The 24216-nt window shown below is 47.6% G+C and overlaps 2 protein-coding genes across 2 annotated transcripts; one reads left to right on the top strand and one right to left on the bottom strand.

Annotated features, from left to right (window-relative positions):
- Positions 1–6966: 6966 nt before the first annotated feature.
- Positions 6967–18876, top strand: cers4b (ceramide synthase 4b; the record flags this gene model as incomplete). The annotated part of the gene is made up of 10 exons (XM_084444912.1): positions 6967–7139; positions 9852–9969; positions 11355–11473; positions 11598–11655; positions 11840–11890; positions 15374–15466; positions 16239–16367; positions 18060–18166; positions 18291–18447; positions 18550–18876. 10 exons carry the CDS (start codon positions 6967–6969, stop codon positions 18754–18756), a joined length of 1212 nt encoding a protein of 403 aa, XP_084301038.1. The 3' UTR covers positions 18757–18876.
- Positions 18877–20833: 1957 nt separating this feature from the next.
- Positions 20834–22790, bottom strand: LOC311314620 (kelch-like protein 24; the record flags this gene model as incomplete). Its single annotated transcript, XM_084445048.1, has 3 exons — positions 20834–21137; positions 21295–21706; positions 21932–22790. The coding sequence occupies 3 exons, from the start codon at positions 22788–22790 to the stop codon at positions 20834–20836; spliced, it is 1575 nt and encodes a 524-aa protein (XP_084301174.1).
- Between the last annotated feature and the right edge of the window lie 1426 nt (positions 22791–24216).

Genomic DNA, 24216 nt, shown 5'->3' on the forward strand with positions numbered 1-24216 from the left:
GTTTTTACCTGTCCCTGTCAGATCTCCACAAGAATGTAATACTATGGGCCAGGGTGTGTAGAGCTCAGGGTTGACACATCTCAACACCTGTAAAGGTGTTCTAAATCTGTCAACCTACTTTCTGTCCACTCATCAACCTACTTTCTATCCGGACGGCGACTCCATCTGTCCCTCTGCAACTCCTCCAGAGTTACGGGTGAATTTGACCTTTCACACTCGCTGATGTTCCTGAACAGCAGTTGTTGTACATAGTTGTGGGTGATTAGTGGCTGAGCACCGTTAGGTGGGAAGAGAGAGAATAGCCCACAGGGGTGGTTTTCCAGCTGGCCTCACCTAGTTCTGCTGTCAGGAGGGGTGGGTGGAGCCCAGCCCGGTTGGGGGTGGGGGGTTTCAGATAGATATGTATGTGAGAGTAGAGCTCCTGCCCCCCCCCCCCTTCCCCTCCCCTCTCAGGCTGACTGTCAGACAACTGGGGCCATTTAGTCCATTAGCTGAAGATTAGCCCCATAACCTCTCCATAAACTCCTAGCCTCCAGGCCCAGCTGTGTGTTCATAATATGAGTTGAGTATGAATTTCCAAAGAATGTTTACCCTTGCCTCATTTGCTCCCATTTTTAATTTTCAGTCCACTTATTGTCATTTTACTTTACACTTTTATTTTTTAATGTATACATTAAATATTGTTAAAACTTCTCCCTCAATGTGTTGTCGCAGTGTTTCTTTAGCTGATAGAGCTCTCTGGACCTTGATCTTCCAGGAGGAACAGCAGAGGATCTGAACACCTGTGGGTCTGATGACCTCAGGTGATGACGCCAGCCCACAGTGGTTCAGGGGGCTAATGGGCCATGGTCCAGGAGTCTCTTAATACTTAGAGAGTGATGAGATGAGACAGATCATGAGATGGACATGAGGGACTGACCACAAGACAGGAGAGTTGCTCAAGGCCTTTAACTCTCTCTCCCTCCCCATCTCCCTCTCTCTCACCCTCTCCCCATCTCTCCCACTCTCTCCCCCTCTCTCTTTCTCCCCAATCTCCCTCTCTCTCTCCTCCTCCTCACTCCCTCTCCTCCTCCTCTCTCCGTGCTGACGGCCCCATGACATCCCTCCCTCTCCACCTCATGCTGGCCCGTTAATTGAAGTCATAAACAGGTTGGTGAGAGAGGCTTTCTAGAACCAGACTTTTAACTCAAACAGAGGGTGACTTTGTACTTGACTATCAGACCCCCAGAGCAAACACTCCAACTTGGAGGCCTATAGAAGACAGAGCTAAGCTAATTTTACCCACACCCACTCTGAGACAAGGATAACACAACAACTCAAGGAATACAGTCCGAAAAATGTTGCTCTGGGGTAAGAGGTTGACATTCACCTCGCAATCTCTTCTCAAGATGGAGATGTGCTCATACACACACACACACACACACACACGCACGCACACACACACACACACACACACACACACACACACACACACACACACACACACACACACACACAATAATTAATACAAGAAGACGTACTGAATGTTTGTTGTATTTTTTTAATATGCACCATTCTTTTTCAGAGTGCAAGAACATCTGCCCAGGGACTGCAGATGAAAACTAGCTATGTTGGCTAACACTGGCACATTTACAGAAATGTCAATTAATGTGCACTGTCCCTGAAATTTTAAACCAAATAAAGTAAAGTAAAGTACAAGCCTTTGAAAGCTGTTCTCGTGTTATGAAAAAAATATTGTCTCATTCTGGTTTTTGGACAGAAGACAATCTACAGTATCCCATTTTGATATTGTCAGAGCATGGAAATAGCTATAAATGTTATTGCAACATGTTCCTGTCTATTCATAATCAAATACTTATTTATAAAAAAGCAAGAGATTGAATCCCATGTAACAGAATACAACAATGGTAGAGCCAAGCTGCGAAGACATTCAGAATGAATTGCAGATTTGGTTTTGTCAGGGAAAGATTTTTTCCAGGTCATCTATCCCAAAGATTTGTACTGTACAGGAGAGCCATGCATAACACTGGTATGTTGGCCCAAGAATCACACATCTGGCGCCACCTGCTGGAAGACAGAAGTGGGACTAGAGGTATCACAGGAAGGAATGAGGTCAAAGCCAGTGAGTTAGATTTTCAATTACCCCAGAGCAACATTTTTTGGACTGTACTCCTTGAGTTGTTGTGTTATGCTTGTCCCAGAGTGGGTGTGCGTAAAAAGAGTTTAGTGCTGTTTTCTTTAGGCCTCCAAGTTGGAGCGCTTTCTCCGGGGGTCCAGCAGTCGACGCCAAGAACAACAGGATGAAAAACAACTGGGAGAGAAGAAGAAGGGAGGATGAGGGGGGAGGGATGAGGAGACAGTCGTGGTTGGTACTTATGAGATTTTCTTTCCGAGTGAGAGAAGTCCCCAGCAGTGCTTTATAGGCAGCCTGAAACAGTGGCCCTGTTGTGAAGGTAACCTCTGGGAGCAGACATGAGACCTGGCATGGAGAGAGGGAGAGAGAAACAGAAGGGGGAGTTGGAGAGAGAGAGAGAGAGAGAGAGAGTGAGAGAGAGAGAGAGAGAGAGAGAGAGAGAGAGGGAATGAAAGAGAGATGGAGGCCTAGTCCAACTCCGCTGTCTTGATAAGTAGGGACAATGCTGGAGAGCTACAGGGACCATCTGTGGGTAGGCTGAAACTAGGCCTTGTGTGTGTGTGTGTGTGTGTGTGTGTGTGTGTGTGTGTGTGTGTATGTGTGTGTGTGTGTGTGTGTGTGCGTGTGTGTGTGTGTATGTGTGTGTGTGTGTGTGTGTGTGCGTGTGTGTGTGTGCATGTGCGTGTGTGTGTGTGCGTGTGTGTGTGTGTGTGTGTGTGTGTGTGTGTGTGTCTGTGAGCTCCGGTCAGGATCCCGTGGGAAAGCAGCGTGTGTGTTTCCTGGAGGACCCCTCTCGCTGCGCTAAAACCTCGCTGGCTCCGGCCGGGTCTTCAACAGCTCAGCGACGATGTGAAATATTGGTTTCCTGTCCACATTCCGTACCTCCCCGGTGGTGTTATTATTGGCCCAGGGAGAGGGCTACCAGGGGACTGGGTCTTAGCGGGGCCTCCCTCCTGTCTGCTCCCCAAGGCACATCACAACTGACTGGCTGTGGTTTAACTTCACTCACAGACACTCTCCAGCCGTTTGGGGCCACCTGATGAGTGCACAGTTCGCTGAAAGCCAGAACACGAGTTAACTCTCTCTGACCTGTTTGTTTGTTTGTTTGTTTGTTTGTTTGGCTAAGCATTCACTCTTTTCTAATGCTTATCTGTTCACCATTCTGTATTGTAGGCTATGTTTTTGTGTGCTATCAGAGCAGTTGATCCAAGTACACTGTGTGTCCGTCTGTCAGCTTGACTGCTTTGATCACGTTGGTTAATTTGAGCCACCCCATGAGTCTGCTGTGACTCTGTGTTGTGATTGGCTGAGGAACAGGATATGAGCTCATCATACAGCCTTCATGTGTTTGGACATCAGGGTCTCTGGCCCATGACGGTGGTAACAGCCATCCAAGAACGCACACACATGCCCATACACACACACACACATGCCCATGCACACACACACACACATGCCCCCCCACCCACAGGCACGCACGCACGCACACACACACACACACACACACACACACCCACACACACACACACACACACACACACACACACACACACACACACACACACACACACACACACACACACACACACAGTCCTCCAAATCACACACTGTTTTCTCAAAGCTTATTGGCCCAGTTGGTCTTGAGAAAGCCACACTATAAAACTCTCCCTGGCTTCCTTTCAAGACCAACATTGAGAGTTTTTTCTCTCCCCTCAACAATGTTTTAAGACTTTCATCTGTTCTATCTGTCCTTCCCATGCTGCTTATTTTGCCCTTGTGAGCGTGCACAGGCATGTGTGAGTGTTTGTGTGTGTGTGGGTGTTTGTGTGTGTGTGTGTGTGCTCGTGTGTCTGTGTGTGTGTGTGTGTGTGTGTGAGAGAGAGAGAGAGAGAGAGAGAGAGAGAGAGAGAGAGCTTGCAGGCCTCTTCTGGCTGACTAACTGACTGACTGGTGAGGCTGGTTACACACACACACACACACACACACACACACACACACACACACACACATCAGTCAAGCCTACATTCCAGCGTGGGTCAAATAACACCATACTTCTCTGATTGTTTTCAGGGCATACATCACTTTGCTGAGAGACCCTGTGGCAAACATGGCCTGTGTAAACTAAACTCCCTACAGAGAAGGAAAGTCACAACATTACAATGTGTGTGTGTGTGTGTGTATGTGGGTGTGTAAACACAGCTTGCTGGTATAAAAAAAAAATAGCGCTGTTGTAATAGCATGTTAAAAACACTAACTGCTGCAATGACAAACATGTCACACCATAGGACAGGTTGGGTCATAGCCCTCTCTGTGGAGATGCTATCACGGCCTCTGTCCCAGAGCCAGGAGTAAAGCTGTCAACAATAAACATGACAGTTGTCTGGGGCACAAAAACACAGGAAACATGTGGCCATGAATCCCATGACACTGTAAATCCCATGTACAGTGGGCGTGATAAGAACGGCTGCAATTTAGAGACGGTGTTTAAACAAACACTAGAGTCTGGTGTACAAATGCAGAACTGTGACATGTGAGGAGTCATTTGAAGAGCGAGCGCTCCAAAGCTAACAACGTTTCCCCTCGACTGTGTCTGTTTTCTCCATAAAACCTAGCTACCTAACCGTAGGGGATCATCTTTGTAATCCACAGCCGGTGGATAGAGCCGAGTCAGAACTAAGTCACATCCGCAGAGTGTGTCGCCAGTCAGGGCCACCCCCTCAGGTGACATGGACATCGGGGAGTTAGGCCTACTCTAACCTCCAGAGAGAGTGGAGTGGTTTACAGTGGGGACAGCACCCCCCTGTTCCACACACACACACACACACACACGCACACACACCCTCAGGACTGTTTATGTCGGTCGGAACAATGGTCGACTGACAATACCATTTCTTCATGTGGCCACGCCCCTGCCACACACACACACACACACACACACACACACACACACACACACACACACACACACACACACCACACACACACACACACACACACACACACACACACACACACTTCTCAAACCAAACCTGGCATTACTATGTCATGTGATTGCTGCAATCAGTGCCATCGGTTCTCTTGCCTCGCCGTTTGTTTTCCTGGCTGTTTCCCAGGACGGAATGTGTGGAATTCCCCCTCCCAGTCAACTTGAGTTCTCTGTCTCTCTCAGCGCACGGGACTGTGGATGCTACGAGGACGTCATGTCATACATTAGCCTACATGAGCCAGGAGCAGCCGCGTATGCTGCCCTCTTTCAACATCTCTTGTCTTGTCAACCATTTCAAATGCGTCCCTACAGTCACTGTCACTCATTTCTGGTTGTTTGGACATGGCACCTCATTACAAACCTCACAGTAGGCCATTAATTCGATTGAATGGTGTCTAGTGTCTGGTGTCTAGTGAAAGAAATGTGAAACAGTGTAACACAAACATAAGCACTTTCCCGACACACACTCTTGCCAGGAATAACTGGTTTAACTATGGTGAGTAACACTCTCCTTCTAGCCTGAGGAGTTTCCCAGGAATACTGACTGCTTTGTGCAATCCGCCAAATGATTTCATCCTGTCATAAATGTGCACAACTGCTTTTCCCAGGCTTTTCGCACCTCAGGAATGGGTCATAGGTTTCAGTCAAGGATGTTTGAAGGCAACCAGGGTTGGGCATGCCTTAACTATTACATTTCCTCATGATCTGAGAGCCAGGCGGTGACATATAAACGATTATGTGCCGCATGTAGGTAAAATGTGCTTATCTAGTCCACCACTCACAAAGGACAGCAGAGCGCTGGAAGATGTGTTGATGTCATCGATATGTCGGTTCGGAGGGACAGTGCCCGCCCCCTCATGGAAGCAGGTTGCGTCAAACGCCTCCTCCTTGCCAGTTAAGCGCCGCTGTGTTTCCATCCTATCGTTCGAGCGTGGGCAGGTAATAACAATGGTGATACAATGGGGTATTGTATTATTAACAAATTTGAAGTTGCATTGATACATTCTTTCCTTGTTTTCAGTTGAATAATGATTTTATAGTATTATCAATCGATCATCTTGCAGTCCCGTTTGGAGAGACATGTGTTCAAGAAATTGTAGGTTTTAAATGGTTTCTAATCGTTCTATTTGATCACAGTAGGCTATGGTGGATCAATGCTGTTGCTGTTGTCTTGTAAAGATAATGCTTACTTGGCACCCTGTGTGCACCATGTATCCCTGTTTAGGTGGGTGTTTTGGTCTGGCTTGTCTGTATGCGCGAATATTTCAATTGGCGTCAAACGACAGCCTGTGTTAGTGATGGCAGGTGATCCAGCCCTGTAATAAAGCAAAATATTTCGATGTAAACATGAAGAAAAACGCATGTGGTAATCGCGCAACGAGCGCGTTCAGGGGGAAGGGGATTCAGTGCGAGTTTCAACAAGATAACATTAATTACTGGACTGGTTTTCTAAATTTTGATATTGCTGAAAGATGAGAAACTCAAATATAGCTGGATATAAAATTACAAAATATACTAAACTCACCGTAAGAATGAATGTTTCACTTAGTGTTTGTAAAGAGTGAATCAATGAATCAATGAATATCTGCTTTTCTCTCTCTTCTCTCTTAAAATAGCCATCTAGAGGGTCGCTGCTGAGCTCTGCAATCTAATATTAATCATAGCATCAATGTTTCAGTAGAGTCCAACTCTCACATTGACTCTCCTCTCTCTCCTGTCCTCTTCCTCTTCTGTCCTCTCCTCCTCCACTCCTCACCTTTCCTCCTCCTCTCCTCTCCTTGTCTTTCTTCTCCTCCTCCTCTCATTGCCTCTCCTCCTCTTCCTCTCCTCCTCTCCTCTCTCCAGGATGAAGGAAATGCTGGACCAGTGGCTATGGCAGCAGGAGTACTGGTTACCTCCTGGCTTCACCTGGAGGGACCTGGAGGGGAGCGAGGCTGGTCACTACCCGCAGCCCCGCGAGCTGCTCTGCACCCTGCCACTGGCCCTGGCCTTCATCGCCCTGCGCTATGTCTTTGACAGGTGAGCTACAGAACAATACACAGTGCCTCAGGCCTGGGCACATTAAAAGTGGTAGGCTACATACTATTTAAAACCATGCAAGAAAACTTGACCTATAAGGTCAATTCATAGCCTCACTCCTTTCCATGTGTTTTGAGCCGGCTGGTCGGTTGGCTGACTGGTCAGGGCTGGTCTGATGGGATGGCTGCTGGGCGGCTGGTCGGTTGGCTGACTGGTCAGGGCTGGTCTGATGGGATGGCTGCTGGGCGGCTGGCCGGTTGGCTGACTGGTCAGGGCTGGTCTGATGGGATGGCTGCTGGGCGGCTGGTCGATTGGCTGACTGGTCAGGGCTGGTCTGATGGGATGGCCGCGGCTGGCCGGTTGGCTGACTGGTCAGGGCTGGTCTGATGGGATGGCAGCTGGGCGGGATAATGGCGTCTTGGTCACCCTGGCTGTAGAGATGGCAGCTTGATGAGTTGTTAGTTTCTTGCTGCTGGAGGAAGGAAAGGCTATTAGTGTTTTCCTCTGGGATTAGGATAATGCTCACATCGGCAGTGTGTGTGTGTGTGTGTGTGTGTGTGTGTGTGTGTGCGTGTGTGCGTGTGTGTATCTGTGTGTTGGGGGAGGGGTGAGTGTTGTTGTTGTTGATGGTGGTGGTGCGTATAATATCACTATGCCAATGCTTATTCAGGCTGTGTAATACTGTATGTGATTTTGTCTGCATGTAACTGTATTTTATTACTACAAAATGAAGTGCCTTTCAAGAATATAAAAGCTTCCTGAATCGGAATCACTACAGAACAGTAGGTGGGTGTGGGTTGTATTACTACAGGGTAATTAGATAACCAGTAATTACCTGTAAAATATCATAAATAAGTGACAAAAGTGTTAAGGGAAAGTGTTGATGATGAGGAGGAAATATGTTATTGAGTGGAGAATGTGAAAGACAATCACTGACGTAAGGCAGATGCTAGACAGAGAGTGAACAGAAAAAAGAGCAGTCTGCACATTCAGCTCCAGAGTGTGTGCACACTGATGGATGCTCTCCACAGTCTGTTTGGAACAATGATTCCACCTCTTAAACATTGTTCGGGGCTCCAGAGGCTTGAAGGTCAAATGGTCTTAAAGGGACTCAGAGAAGGGGCTCATAGAATAGAATATCAAGTTCTTGTGTAACAAGTACGGGTACAGGTACATTGGAATTACTTTAATTGCTTGTCCTTAAAGTATCTTATCAGTGCTAATCAGTTCCTCATTCCAGTCCTACTGTAGATACTCAGCTAGACATTTAAAGGTTCCCACACTGGCAATTTACTGTACTATCTGTCATCCAGCACGCTATCAGCATCATCCTCATCTACCTATCCCATTCCATCATGGATGTCTATGTCTGTGTCCATGATGTAGGCAGGGCAATTAAATAACGTTTAAGGGATATAATCCCTCATAAGGGATAGTGTGTAATGTTCCACGTGTGTCAGTGATCGGAGTGCCAGGATGGCAGCCACCTCCTGACAGATGCAGTCTTCAGGGAGAGGCGGCCCCACGGTGGAGGGGGTTAGAGGCGGAGGCAGACGCAGGAATGAGCGGCCTGGAGACAGGTTGTTGGGATATTTGATGGACAGTCGTGATAGGGTCATCTTTTGCATGCCTGCTTTTCCTTTTCAGCAGTTTCCTCTCTGCTGTTATGCTGCTGGTTAGACTGTGCTGAGCGGAGCTGCCGTGGGGTTTGTTTTGAACATGGGTATTTTCATGAGGGAGAGTAATAACTGTAGACCAGTAATAGTAGTAGTAGTAGTAGTAGTAGAAAGAGATACTCTAACACCCGTGAGTCAGAGTCATGCACGCCTGTGTGTTTGTTTGTTTGTTTGTTTGTGTGCGTGTGTGTGTTTGTTTGTGTGTGTCTGTTGTGATAGAGGTGCGGTGCAGTGCAGGCATGGTTTGTTTACATGTGGGGCGGTGTGTGTGTGTGTGTGTGCGCACGTGTGCGCACGTGTGCGTGCGTGTGTATGTGTGTGTGAGGGTGCATGCAGCAGCTGTTGCTTGTTAACATGGGGTCCCTGTGTAACCAGAGAGCATAGTGTCTCCCTGCTAAGCAGGCTTGACCTTCTCATCATCTCTCTGATCTCCCTCCCTGCCTGCTTTTGGATAATTATCTCTCTGGTATAGTTACATCCAAACAAACACACACACACACACACACACACACACATGCACACACACACACCCTCAGTAAGAAAAACAAACACAGATCAAGTGCACTTGTAAGGTAAAACACCAAGGCTGTCTAGCCAAATGTCACACTAAGCAGGAGAGGCCCAAGACTCGAGGTAGTCATTGACACTTGTTGTTGTGGTTGTTGTTGTTGTTGTTGTGCTTTATGCTGGAGACTGACACGATTGACTACCCTGTTCCTACTGTAGGCCTTTTCACAGCTGTTGATGAGATGTTAATGACTAACAACAATAACTAACAATGATCAACCTCATCCCAAAGGCAAAATAACTGTGTTAATTCTCTCATCTCATCTCCTCTCCTCTCTTCTCTTTTTTCTGATCTTATCTGCTCTCCTCTCCTCTCCTCTCCTCTCCTCTCCTCTCCTCTCCTCTCCTCTCCTCTCCTCTCCTCTCCTCTCCTCTCCTCTCCTCTCCTCTCCTCTCCTCTCCTCTCCTCTCCTCTCCTCTCCTCTCCTCTCCTCTCCTCTCCTCTCCTCTCCTCTCCTCTCCTCTCCAGGGTGGTAGCCATTCCACTGAGCAGGAAGTTGGGTGTTCGGGACCGTGTCCGGGTTCGAGCCCCGCCTGTCCCAAAACTGGAGACCTTCTACAAACAGGATAAACAGCAGCCCTCATATGTCAGTCTGACACACACACACACACACACACACACACACACACACACACTTACAGGAAGGGAGGAAATTATAGGTAGTGATTCAGAAGCATAAAGGTGACTGGTTCACATGAATCATGACAGGAAAACTGCATGTTACACTGTGGTTATTGCTTTAGTACAGGGAGTGGTAGCACACCTATTGAATATCCAGGCATGCCATTGCCATGGGGTGTGTTTGAAGGTTAAAAGTACAGTATTTGCAAGCGTGGACCTGCAGGCATCTACACCTGCCAGGTCGTGTGATGCTTACATCTGACTGCTCAAGGAAACACAAATGTTTCCCGTCTTTTTGGCCATGGATATTTCCTGCCTGTAAAAGCAACCCATGTGGGTGGTATTACTTGGCTACCATTTGTGTCAGTCCTCACACTCTCTGTGATCAGTACCTGGATTTGCAAACCTCACATTTCCATAAGGCACGTCTCCGTGGATGCTTCCGGAAGGCTGAAGCATCCACAAACCACGCCAAGTATGACTGTCCTAGATCTCGGCTTATAGGCTGTGACTTTCCAACCTTTGTAGACCCACCCCCACCCCCATCCCCCTGCATGTCCCCCCCATCCCCCCGCATGTCCCCGCATGTCCCCCCCATCCCCCCGCATGTCCCCGCATGTCCCCCCCATCCCCCCGCATGTCCCTGGAGCCCCCTGGCCCCGCCTGGTGCCGACACGCTCCTGTAGTAATTAAGCGTCTATGTCCTCAAGAGCCTGGAAACATGAGCCTGTCCAGAGTGAGGGATTAGGGGCGGAGTGGTGGTGGGAGTGGGGCTGCTACTCCTGTTACACTCAGACCAGGGGATGACAATGGCTGGGTTAAACACATCTGTTACTAGAGCACCCGCATACTTCTCCTCCTCCAATATTCAGTTGGTCAAACCTGGATTCCTCGCTACTGGAGGATAAAACATGATCATAAAACAACAACTTTGCTGCTCACTAGTGCAGCTGAGAGTGATTGCTCTGGTTGTCTTTCCTGGGTGAGAGAGAGGGAGGGGGGAGGAAGGGGGTCTCTCTGAGGTTACTGTGAGAGAGAGGGAGGGGGGAGGAAGGGGGTCTCTCTGAGGTTACTGTGAGAGAGAGGGAGGGGGGAGGAAGGGGGTCTCTCTGAGGTTACTGTGAGAGAGAGGGAGGGGGGAGGAAGGGGGTCTCTCTGAGGTTGCTTCTCCTGTAAAGTTGGCAATAGATTATCTCTTGTGCAGTTGTTTGTGAACAACTGAATAGTCAGACTAAATCGCATGTATGATGGAAACGTGGTTTTGTATGGCAGGCTTACTGTAGACACAGGAAACAAACTACTGTAACTCTAAATGTCCAGAGGTTGTATTGTGTCCTGTCTTGTGTTCAGGGAGAGATGGTGAGCCTGGTGAAGCAGTGTGGACTCTCTCAGAGGCAGATTGAGACTTGGTTCAGATACCGTCGCAACCAAGACAGACCCAGCAGCACCAAGAAGTTCTGCGAGGCTTCGTAAGTCCAGTCTCAACCAGCTTTACCCCCACATATTGATCACGTCATGTTCTTGATTAGATTCCTGAGGACTTTGAAGATGCAGAGCAGATCACTATTTAATCTCTAAATGTCTGCTTTGCAGTTGGAGGTTCATGTTCTACCTCTGTGCATTTGTGGGAGGTCTTGCTTCACTGATTGGTGTAAGTATATCAAGTATATCCTAGAGAACCCCTGGCTACCTTGCCATAACCATGGCTAGCGTCATTCACTAACTGAATGGATACGTCAGAGGTGTTTTAACCGCTGCTGTGGCGTGTACATTTTGGAAGGGATGAAGACTGTCCCAGTGACTGTGTTCTGTTGTGTTCCTCCTCCACCCTGCAGAGCCCCTGGTTCTGGGACCTGCGGCAGTGCTGGCAGGACTACCCCAAACAGGTGAGGACTTCACTTCACACACCACCTAGTCTCGCATAGCCAGACCTTTCTCCACACTTCCTTTACACTGTGCCAGCTGGAGAAAGGTCTGTCTGGACTCATGACGATTCGGGGATAGGGGGGAAAACAACTATTTCTTTATCACAATCATCTTTGACAGAACGGTTGCTAGGTTGTTTCTCGTAGTCTGGATTGAATCTGATTGGGTCGGGATTCAGATCCATCGCAACTGATTGGGCAGTAATATACTAATAACAAGGCTTTTCCCCATAACCTACATCCGTTGAGTCAGACTACACACCACACAACCCCTGGTTATTCAGCAACATGGAATAGAATTGACTTCCATGAGTGTTTCAGCCCACTCCTGAGCTAGAGGTCACAAGCAAAAAGGATTTATCTCTAGGATCCATACACCGTTTGAGAAATCCTGTTGAATACAATGCCAGGAAAGGCTGTTTTGTGATGCTCCGCTCCAACATTGACAGTTATGCCTGGAGGAGCGGGCCTCCACCCCCCCCCCCCCCTCCTCTCACCCTCTCTCAGATAACATGACATTCCTCCAGAGGACCTCACCCCGCCCCAAGGGGCTAGACCCCACTTGAAAAGAAAACACAACCTCCATATCTGCGCTTCTACTGATTACAGCACCGGGACCCTTCTAATTCTGTATACCTTTCCCTCTGTGTGAGGCCTGAATTATCTGTGCTGGAGGAGAGGAGTAGGAGGTGGTATTTAGGGTCACAGTGGCCTAGTCAACTTCCCTTCATTGTGTTTCTGCAGCCTCGGAGGGCTGTTGTTTGGTGTTTAGGTTACGTCAAGGCCATTTAGGTTTTTGTCAACATGTTCAACGAATGTTCTATGATGTTTGTCTTTAATCTGTTTTCAATGTTAGATTCTGTTGGTGTGAGCTTCTGTTTAAGGACAGGTAAATTTTCTTTGGAGTTATGAGGTATAGGCAGGGTTTTTGTCATTATTTTCCAGCCTCAAACATGGGCTCTTCCAGGTATGAGGAATCCTGAGTCTCTACACACACACACACACACACACGCTCACACACGCTCACACACACACACACACACACACACACACACACACACACACACACACACACACACACACAAAAACAAAGTGCTTTTGTAAAAGCTCAGCTGTGTGGACTGTGAAGCCAGAGATGGTTGCTAGGACAAAGGCCTCCTTGGTAACTGCTTGCCCCCCCCCCCTCCCCTCCTGCATACAGGTGGGTGGCGGAACCGCAGACAAGCTACAATTTAACTCTTTACTGCCTGCACTGCATCTCCTAGCACCCTTCCCTGCCCCTTAGTAACAGTTTGGACACAGTGTGGGCTATAGGGCCCAGGCAACAGCCCTGCGGGACACCCGTGCTGATGTTCAGTGTGGATGAGGTGTTGCTGACTATTTTCACCACTGTGAGTCTTTCCGTGAAGAAATCCAGGGTCTAGTTGCATAAGGTGCTGCTCAGGCCTACACCTCTCAGCTTCGGGACCAGATTGATGGGGCATACTGTGTTGATGGCAGAACTGTAGTCAATGAATAGCATCCTGACTTCGGTGTTTTTGTGTGTGGCGACGCACCAAAGATAGCAAATGTCCGGTTGTCACTCCCTCCCTCCCTCCCTCCCTCCGTTGGGTTGTTGACCTGCAGTTCTATGTTGCAACCACAAGAGGCAGTGTTTTTTTGTGCGTGGCTGTAAGCCAGCGCACCTACCACAAGAGGCAGTGTTTTTTTTGTGCGTGGCTGTAAGCCAGCGCACCTACCACAAGAGGCAGTGTTTTTTTGTGCATGGCTGTAAGCCAGTGTATCTAGACAAGAGGCAGTGTTTTTTAATGCATGGCTGTAAGACAGCGCACCTAGAATAGCGTTTGTCCGGTTATCACTCCCTCCCTCCCTCCGGTCAATGTTGACCTGCATTTCTCTGTTGGTACCACAAGAGGCAGTAGTCCCAGCACACCAAAATAAAGAAGGACACCAAAATCAACCTGCCGATCTCCACTGCACAAGTAGAGTAGCGGTGAAAGCATAGGACTCCCACCCGGGAGACAGGGGTTCAAGGCCCCAGTGGGGATGACTTTATGGGACTATACCCCAAACTTCCACATGTTCATCCTTTCACTCCAACCTTTACCCCTTGCCTTATAGGTCAGATCCTGTCCCAACCCCAACCCTTATTCTAACCCCAACCCACACTAGGGACTGGAAGAAGGACACCAAAACCAACCCACCGAACTCCGCTGCACAAGTAGAGTAGTGGTGAGAGCATAGGACTCCCACCTGGGAAATGGGGGTTCAAGGCCCTGATGGGGATGACTTTATGGGACTATACCCCAAACCTCCACACATTCATCCTTTCACTCCAATCTTTTTATCCCTTAACTTTGTACAGAAACAGAAGTCTAACCAATTGCAGAAAAAAAGCTAACGTTACAGGAATCATCAGTGTAACTGCTTTAGCCACTGACCGCTACCATTAATGTTACGGAAGCTGCTGCTAGTTGTTGTGAGCTCATGAGTGTATAAGCTTGGCACCTCGTATGAGAAAGCAGTATTTGCCTAGAGATTCGGCCCTGTGTTAGGCATGCTCAATAAAGTGATGATTAGACGTTTTTGGCCTCCTTAAAGTTAAAGTTCTGTTCCACACGAAGATGATGCTTTTGAAATACACTTGGCTATAAACTGGCTATCCCGCTCTTATTGTGCTGAATTAGAATTGGAAGCATTGGAACTGATGTGTCCAGGTGACAAGACCCATCTTTATTTATCAGACATTATTTCAGGTCATTTCAATTCACAGCTATTTCAGTGGCATGACTAGCTTCCGTTCGACCAGTCCTGAACAGAAACAAGCCAGCCACGCACATAAGCCAGGCTGTTCCTTTAGTTCTTTTTGTCCCCTTTGATGGCCTTCTCCAGGGGGCATCTGCTGGGCTTGTAGAGCTCTGTGTCGCCTGACTGGTGAGCAGTCCTCCTTTCCTTCATTTTTGTCCTGATGTCTTAATTCATCCAGGGTTTCTGGTTGGGGAACACCTTGGATGTCCTGGTGGGGATGCAGCTGTTAATGCAGTCCCTGACGTGGTTGATGGCAGATCGTGCCCATCCGTTCAGGTCTGGGGTGGATGTTTTGTAGTAGCCCCAGTCAGTATTGTCCATGCTTACTTGCAGTCTACCCTGGTTCTCCTCAGTAGCACAGAGGTGTGGTCTGACCTCCTGAAGGCCAGGCGTGGAAGTGTGCGATATGTCCCCTTGATGTTGGTGTAGCAGTGGTCGAGTGTTTTGGTCTTCCTGGTTGCACAGGACACATGCTGAGAGTACTTAATGCCGGTGAAGTGAAGGAAGGAAGACAAGAAATTCACTGTAGGCTATGTCCCCTGGATTGATGTGCTGTAAAATGGAAATCATTTGTTGTTGTTTGTGTGTTTGTTTGTTTGTTTGTTTGTTTGTCGATCTCTCCGTTATTCTCTGCAGCCCGTGGCAAAGGCTCATTACTGGTATTACATGATGGAACTGGGATTCTATTGGTCACTGCTGCTGTGTGTCTCTGTGGATGTGAAAAGGAAGGTGAGTGTCATTCTGTAGTATGAAGTTGACATTCGGCAGGTGTATTTCTGAGGACCCTACGGTTACCAGTTGGGCAACAAGTGGGACGTTTTTGGCTTCACGCCTTCATCAGCATATAAAATGATGTGTTGAAGCCGAGCCGGAACATCTGCTTCTACTCATCGTCCTGACCCAGGCACCTGATACCTCCACCAAACTTGTTACTTGGGAGTAGTGCTCACTTTCTCACGGTTTTAAATTTTTCAAAGCACAGAAATCAAGCACGGTTTTAATTATAAGTTTATCATGATAAATTCAATCGGATTTTATAGTGGTTTATCATTTTACTGGTTATTGTTACATCCCTACTCTCGGCCTGCAGAATCTACAATAGCAATTTACTTTCCAGCAGTTTGGACTAGATAAGCACAGATTCTTTATCTATGCCGGCTGGTTCGATACCTGTGTCTCCAGTTTTGAATAATGTTTTTGAGAACAACCAGGATGGGCAGACGGGCACTTTGCACCAGTCAGATCAAATTGCTAATGTTGTCATCCCATGCCTGCTTGTTTTACTGAACTTCCTCGTCATTCTGGTTCACTTGTTTCCTGCTAAAAAGTCCCATTGAAAAATCCTCCCACAGACATTGCATTGAACCCCAACAGTAACTCAGTCTGTTCTGTGGGAATAGATGTTATTTTGTTTCTTTCTGACTTCACAAATTGACACCACTGAGGTCAGATTGAGGTTCTAGTGTGTGTCCTAAGCTGTGTGGTCTCGGGCTTTTTCCAGGATTTCAAGGAACAGATCATCCACCACATCGCCACCATATTCCTCCTTGGCTTCTCCTACTGTGCCAACTATGTGCGCATTGGCACGCTTGTGATGCTAGTGCACGACTCATCGGACTTCCTTCTGGAGGTAAGAGCAACTGGACCTGATGTTACCTGCTACACACTTAATGGGTGTGAACATACAGTATAAAGTACTGAATGTCCTTTCTGGGATTATGTACATTCAATAATTAAGTTGTTATTGCCATTTGGCCACAGACTTTCAGTTGCTTTAGTCCATAAGGTTTTTGTTTCCCACAAAGGACAGCGATCATTCCATTCCATTTAAGTATGTGAATCTGACGTCGCTGGGGGAGTGGATGGCTGGATGCATTACAAGCTCCCAATAAAATTGATCTTAATTCCTTATTTTCTAGTCCCCCAGCTTTGTAGCCTATCTTAACTTAGCTCAGTTAGTCTAGTTAGTCGACAGTTTAGTAAGTTTAGTAACTTTTTTTTAGCCTTTTCTGCCACTTTTCCAGAGTTTTGGAAGTGGCCCGGTCTACCACTAGGGTAACTAACGTTAGCAAAGCTAGCATAGCACAGCCAGCTAACCAGCTAATAGCTCCTTTGTTTGGAATAGCGTTAGCCGACAATCATGACCTATGGATATGGACCCGATTCCGATCAAGAGACCTATCGGAACAAGGTGAACATACAGATGCTCATCAAAAACGGCATACAGACAAGTGCTTACTTCTAACAACTGAACATACAAGTAACAACATAGGGCATAGACTACATTTTTATTATTTTATTATTAGACCCCCCCATGACCCATGATCTCCTCTTACCACCCCTCTGCCCGGACGGTTAACCCCCCATCCCCCTGCAACTGGTCTGTTCTCACTGACCAGTCTCTCAATGCCACTATCCTGCCCTTGCTGACCAACAACTGATAACTTGACACTTTGAGCACATTGCACCTTGTCTACGACCACAACGGTCTCTGCACTACTGTACACTTAAACACTTGAACCAACACTCTGAACAATTTGAACACTATGCGCAACTGTATACTTGAACATTAATTGCACTGCCTACATCATGGACACAGACACAGTCGTCTATGATTGGATGAATTGTAGATGAGGATGATACTGATAGACTGCTAGACGACAAATAGTATACTGTAGTAAATTGACAGTTTGGGAACCTTTAAATGTCTAGCTGAGTACCTAGGACTGGAATGAGGAAATGATTAGCACTGATAAGTTTTATATATTTGTATATTTTGTACCTACTTTTTACTTTGCTTATTGAGCACATTGACTGTAGGAGCTAGTGGAAAACATTTTACTGCTCATTGTACTGGTATGATGTAGTACAGTATGTGATTAATACACTTTGAACTTGACATTGCAAACTTGGATTTGAATGCAGCCATTGTTTGCTACCAGCTAGCCTCCCTAAAGCTCTAATTTTTACCCTGACTCACAGACCTATTATGATTGCACAAACAATCAAACACATCTGTTGTAAATAACTCTGGTTATATTTTTGTGGTAGATGTAAAACATTTGTTTTGGGGGATTAAAATGCATTCTCAGGGGATAGGAACTGAGAAAAGTAAACCCCTTGTTTCACTTTTTCAGAAATAAACTTTATTTTTTATTTTTTTAAAGGAACTCGTCACTCAGTGTCACATTTCACTGATCCTATCTCAAAACAACCACTACCACTGTAACTTCAGCTGTGACAGTCTGTCCCTTATGACTTTAAGAGCTGTTTTTGGCCTTCTTCCGTGTGGTAATCAAGACTAGTCTTGCTCCATCAACAGTCTGCCAAGATGTTCAACTACGCTGGCTGGAGGAAGTCATGTGATGCGATGTTCGTCATCTTCGCCCTGGTGTTCCTGGTCACGCGGCTAGTGGTTTTCCCTGGCAGGTAAGACTCGAGCTAACCTCTTAAAATACCTGTAATACCTAGAATAGAGGGGAAAGCACATTTTGTTCTGGTGTTGTACATTGTATTATTCCAGTTTTCTCTCCCGCCATTGTTGTTCTGTCAGAGTTGTCCACACAACGCTGGTATTGTCCATGGAATTCTTCCGGCCTTTCTTTGGGTACTACTTCTTCAATGCTCTGCTGCTGACCCTGCAAGCACTGCACATCTTCTGGGCCTGGTTGATCCTGCGCATGGTCTACAAGTTTGTCTTCTTGGGGAAGGTCAGTAGACTCAACCCATCACCTCCCTCCTTATATGGACTGAGGGGCTATAGCCTGACTTCACTTGGGTCTGCTTGGTCACATGAACATCTCCTTCTGCAGGTGGAGCGTGACGAGCGTAGCGATGAGGAAAGCCAGGCCGAAGACAAGGAGGAGGAAGACGAGGAGCCAGAGGAGGAAGAGGAGTGCAGCTGGGAGCAGAGGAAGGGCGCCCTCAATTCCAAACTGGCTTCGCTTGCCAACAACTGTGTCCTCAACAACCTGACCCACCAGAGGAATATGAACAGCAGATTGCCCAAAGCCAGATAGTACCTTGCTCTGCTCCGGCAGGGCTGTACTGATGGCTAGTTGTTTTTTCACTGTATATTGGTAATATATGATTCATTAGCATGGCTTTATATATTACCGATATGGCCTATTCATGATTTCTGATTAAGTCATTTCACTGTTCAATTTAATTACTGTACATAACCATAATCATCTTTTCTGGCCAATCAAAACTGGAATTTATTTTCCTGCATTATTTTAAGTTGAAATATGTGTTTCTAGATTTTGTATTTATATGTGAGTGTAAAATGTAAATACTGATACAACATCCGACTGTCATAGTGCAGCATGTCAATATTCCTCCCATAAGAATACATCTTATGGCTAAATGAGGATATCTGTCAAAACCAAAGTTATCTGATATATGAACATCCACACTGTTTACACACACAGGGACTGCATGTACTAAAGAGAGTGAATAGACGGAATACCTAATAGACTAAGATGGAAAACGGACTGTGCATTCAAATTGTACATATAGTCATAGATATCTAGAATAAATTTCACTTAAGAATGGCGATGGCACCCCCTTGTGCCGAGATGAGGAACATGTCTCCTTGTAGAATATTGTAGTTCACTTGCTCTCTCATAGTTACAGTATACATGGCTGTATAATGAGTCCACAGGCATTTCAATGCCTAGTGCTGATGAGAAAAGAAGTCGATTTTTTATCGATATTCTTCTTCATTATGTTTTATTTTAGAGTAGAGAGTTCATCGTTATGTTTTATTTTCCAAGCTATTTAGAAAGTCATTGTGACAAGTAGAGAGTGGCTTGCAGCCTGCTTCTCCAAAATGTTTTATAACTCCTTGCTACTGAGCTTAGTTTTGTGCCTTGGCTGCTATTTTTACACTTTTTCTGCCACACAACTACACTTGTTATTTAGCTTTGTGTACAAGGTAGGCCTATAGCTTTAGAGGAACTTTACAGCTGTTTTGCGAACATGGACCTGGAAAGCAAGTTTTGCCTACGAGAGTCATAAAGACACTATTCAGGCGAGGGACTGTTCTTGAGCTAACCTGAATCTACAAATGTGAAATTATGTCAGGAACCAAATTTTAATGATTGTCTGTATCTATACATTTTCTTTTTAAATGACTAATGTATAGATTACAGGCTCTTCTAAAGAGAATCAAGCCTATGTAATGTCATAAGTTCACAAGTGACAAACAGTTCATGCACTGAAAACCTAATGCTGTGTAAGGACAAAGTGAGCTGTGGACCTCATATACGCCTAGAAGAATCTGCCTTGATTATCTTGATCATACTGGAATACACAGCTGAGTGTGCTTCCCTGGACTGTTATAACCAGTTTGGGAACACGCTGGACAGCTGTGCTCTCCATTGGGTTTTCACTGCCATCGGTTCCTAAAGGGCTGATTCAGTGGATGAATCATATTGATACCATGTTACGGGATGTTTATTTTATTACAAATAAATACATGAATCTTAACAGGAAAAACCCAAAATGGATGTCGCAGAAAAAACATATGATTAGTCTTTTTTGTTCTGTTTTGTTCTGCAACTTGAATGCACATTCCTCAAGGTTTGTTCACCCTGTGGCCAGTTTAACACTATCAATAAATTACTTTTATTGACCAACAGAATCAACATGTGTCGAATCATTCCAATACAATAGTTAAAGGAGAAGTAAAGGGAAAATGCATGTTTAGCCCTGTTTTAAGGTTACTTATGATCATATACAATGGTTCAGATCAAAACGTTGACAAAGCTAGCATTTTCGAGAAAGTTGATAATTGCTCTACCACTGTTTTGGTCATACAATGGATGTGGATGGGCATCTTGAAAAATCATTCAAAAACATGTTAAACTCTGTATATGATCATAAGTAACCTTAAAACAGGGCTAAACATGCATATTCCCTTTACTACTCCTTTAATATTTATATTACAGATGTGTGATATGTTGCTTCCATGCACAACAGGCTGGACAGGTAGTTTAACTGTACACATGGCACTACAGTAACAATCTGAAGAGTGTTAAGGTAGAGGAGAGGATGTTGGCTATGACAGATGGGATTCCTGGCGCCACTCTGGTGTCATGTGACCAGACGCATGGTAACAGCGCCTCGGAGGGGCACGGGGCAGGGGATGGCGTCGTCCACCTCCACACAGGTGTCAATATAGGGGTCCAGCAGAACCATGTTGGGAAGTGTTTTGTTGATCTTCCTCTCATTCAGCAGGTAGATCTGGCCGCTGACTGTGGCGCAGCCGCCAAAGAACTTCCTGTCTAAACACTCCTCCTCCAGGGTTGTCCATTCATCTGTCTCCACATCCAGCCTCAGTGCCTTACCTCCAAACAGGTAGAGGGCCCCATTGAGCTCTGTTGCTAGAAGATCATACCTGGATGATATTATGAGAAAATGTAATTGGTGTGGCAGTAACCTGATGAATCACTTTTATTCCCCCGTAACTTATTGATAGGAAATGTTGTTCTTTTTTTTAAATGGCATTGTTTCTATGGTATATGTCTCCAAATTAGCTTCTAGAGAATGGTTACCTTGGTAAGGGGCAGTACGAGACGACATCCCATTGGTCCTCCTTCACCCTGTACCGCTGGATGCCGCCGTACGCCTCACCGTTCTCATCCAGTCCGCACGCCACGTAGACACAGGAACGCAGGGTGGCACACGCCGCCCTCTCCACGGCCCGGATCATGGGACTCCCCATCACCCACTCCTCCGCCCCCAGAACCAGCCTCTCCACGTCAGCCACGGGCCCCTCATCCATGCTGCCCCCCAGGACAAACAGCTCCAGACCCAGCCCCACGGAGCCGTGGCTGTGCCGGGACTTCCGCAGGGCCGGCCCCTCCACCCAGCGCTCGTTCATACACTGGTACATCTTGACCCAGTCCACGCTGTACCACACCACCTCATCACGGAAATTGCCCCCCGTCACCACCACGTTGTCCCCTGCAGGGAGAGGGTTGGGGGGGGGGGGGGTGCAGGGTGCAGACAGAGAGAAAAATAGAGAGAGATGATGAGAGATGATCTCCTACTGCTGTGGCAAAATCCTGTGAATGAATGACTGAATGATTGAATGCATGAACGCAAATGTGTATGCCTGACTTTATGCCATTTGTTCGTTTGAACTCCTAGTGCTTTACAGTAGCCTACTTCTCCATGTACAGTCTTTACCTACTGCAGCTACAGAGTACTGGGTGAGGTTCTTCCTCTGCAGGGGGGCACAGTTCTGCCACCTGCCGCTGCGAGGGTAAAACTGGTAGAGGGCCTGTTTGTCCTGGTCATGGGGCCCGCCCAGGATGTAGAGGGTCTCTCTGGCTCTGCTACGGGGCAGCGACCGGCCCATGGTCCAGCAGGCTGGGAAATGCTCATTGAGTTTACAGATGAGCTTGGCTTGTGGGTCAGACCCCTTCACCCGGGTCAGGAGCTCAGTTATGTAGGACAGGGTCAGGCTCTCCGGCCTCACGAGGCCCACCAGCTCTAGGAAGTCCTCCTCACGGCTGGGGTCGAAGGTTACCCAGCGCAGGATCACCTCCAAGACCAGGTCTTCTCTGGGGGCGAAGAGGTCGTCGCTGGAGAGAAGGTCGGCCATGCTCTCTTTGGACAGGAACAGGAAGTCCTCCTCTGAGGCGATGGCAGGGAGGTGGGTCAGGGTCACGTCGCGGGCCGCTGTGTAGAGCTCCCAGCAGCACCTCTGCCAGGCGTAGCCCATCATCCCCAGGCAGTTGCTGAGGTGCAGCTCTCTCTCCAGGAACTTGCAGCACAGCAGCCTGGCTCTCTCCAGCTGGAGGAAGTCCGCCGTCTCCAAGATCCTCAGAACGTTGTCCCGGTTCAGAGGCAGCCTGGAGGTCTGGGTGTATTCCATCAGAGCACGGAACTGCGCCACGCCCACCCCTTTGATCTCCACGTGGCGCTTCCCGCTCTCTCTGCCGCCGCCATAGAAGAGGGCCCTGAAGTAAGGGCTGTCACGGGCCAGTCGCTCACGGTTCACGAAGAAGGACTCCGCCTCCACCTGGAGCACTGCGTCAGGCATCCCCTCCGAGGACGGGGGGTCCTCCCGGGTGTGTGGTGGTTCAGGGGACGCTGGGGCTCTATGGCTGTATGCCTCCAGCAGGTCTTGGTTTCTGCAGGCCATGGCACAAACACATAACAAACTCCTCGGTCCTCCCCCTGCCTGTCTCTCTCTAACTAACTGGGATATAAATAGCTGTGCCTGTCTCCTATCCTAGCGGCCTGTTTTTTACCACTAACTCAACACTGAAATCAGGTCATAGTGGAAAACAGTGGCTAAATATAACTTAGGCCTTGCTCTTGCCTGGGAGACAGCTGGGGAATGACGTTCATTCGTTCGTTATTTAGAAGGATTACGCCAAAACTACCAGAGTGATTTTCATGAAACTCGGGGGAGGGGTGTAGCATGGACCAACTTAGAACACATTTAATTTTGGAGCAGATTAGAATCACTGGGGGGATACACAAATTAAAATAGAATAAAATTTGCCCATACTTGGATCATCTCCCTTCAGTTTATCCTTACTTCTTGTGCTAGGTGTACCGTACTGTCCAGCGGCCGAGTGGTGAAGGCGTTACTCTAGTCAGGAGTCCCAGGTTCGCGTCCTGATGAAGATATTGTTTATGTGCGTGGCTGTAAGCCAGCGCACCTAGGATAGCAAATGTCCAGCAGTTGTCACTCCCTGGTTCCCTCCCTGGCTTACTCCCTATGTGTCTCTGTCCCGTTTTTGACCTGCAGTTCTATGTTGCTACCACAAGAGCATTTACCGTTTAGGGCCACAGGAGGGCAGCAACAGGCTTAGATAGACAGTGGTTCCAGAACCTGCAGTTCTATGTTGCTACTGCAAGAGAATTTACCGTTTTTGTCCACAGGAGGGCAGCAACCCCTGGGTGGGCTAGAGACACACTTTTCTTCACCGGTGGGGGCAGATGGGTAGCCCGGAGAGGGCTCCACTGCCCCTGACCCAATATGACGCGAGGGGGCGGAGTCTCGCCACCACGCCACGGACCCCACAACTCAGCCTTCGAGTGGGCTAGAGACACAGGGTCTTCACTGGTGGGGGCAAGTGGATGGCCCGGAGAGAGGTAAACTGTCCACGACCAGTTCTGACCCGAGGGGGCTCGCATCACGCCACTATCCACTCCAAGGATCACACAACTCAGCCCCTGAGTGGGCTAGAGACCCACGGTCTTCGCCAGTGGGTGCAAGGAGATTGCCCAGAGGTCACTGTACTGTGCTCAATCAGCTCTGACCCAAGCGGGTGGAGTCTCGCCACCACGCCACTATCCATGCCATGAACTCCACAACTCAGCCCCTGAATGGGCTAGAGACACACGGTTTTCACCAGTGGGTGTATGGAGATTGCCCGGAAGTAACTGCACTACACCCAAACCGCTCTGATGCGAGGGGGCGGAGTCTCGCCACCACGCCACGGACCCCACGGCCA

Source organism: Borostomias antarcticus (genome assembly GCF_949987555.1).
Source record: "Borostomias antarcticus genome assembly, chromosome: 10".
Classification (NCBI taxonomy): Eukaryota; Metazoa; Chordata; class Actinopteri; order Stomiiformes; family Stomiidae; genus Borostomias; species Borostomias antarcticus.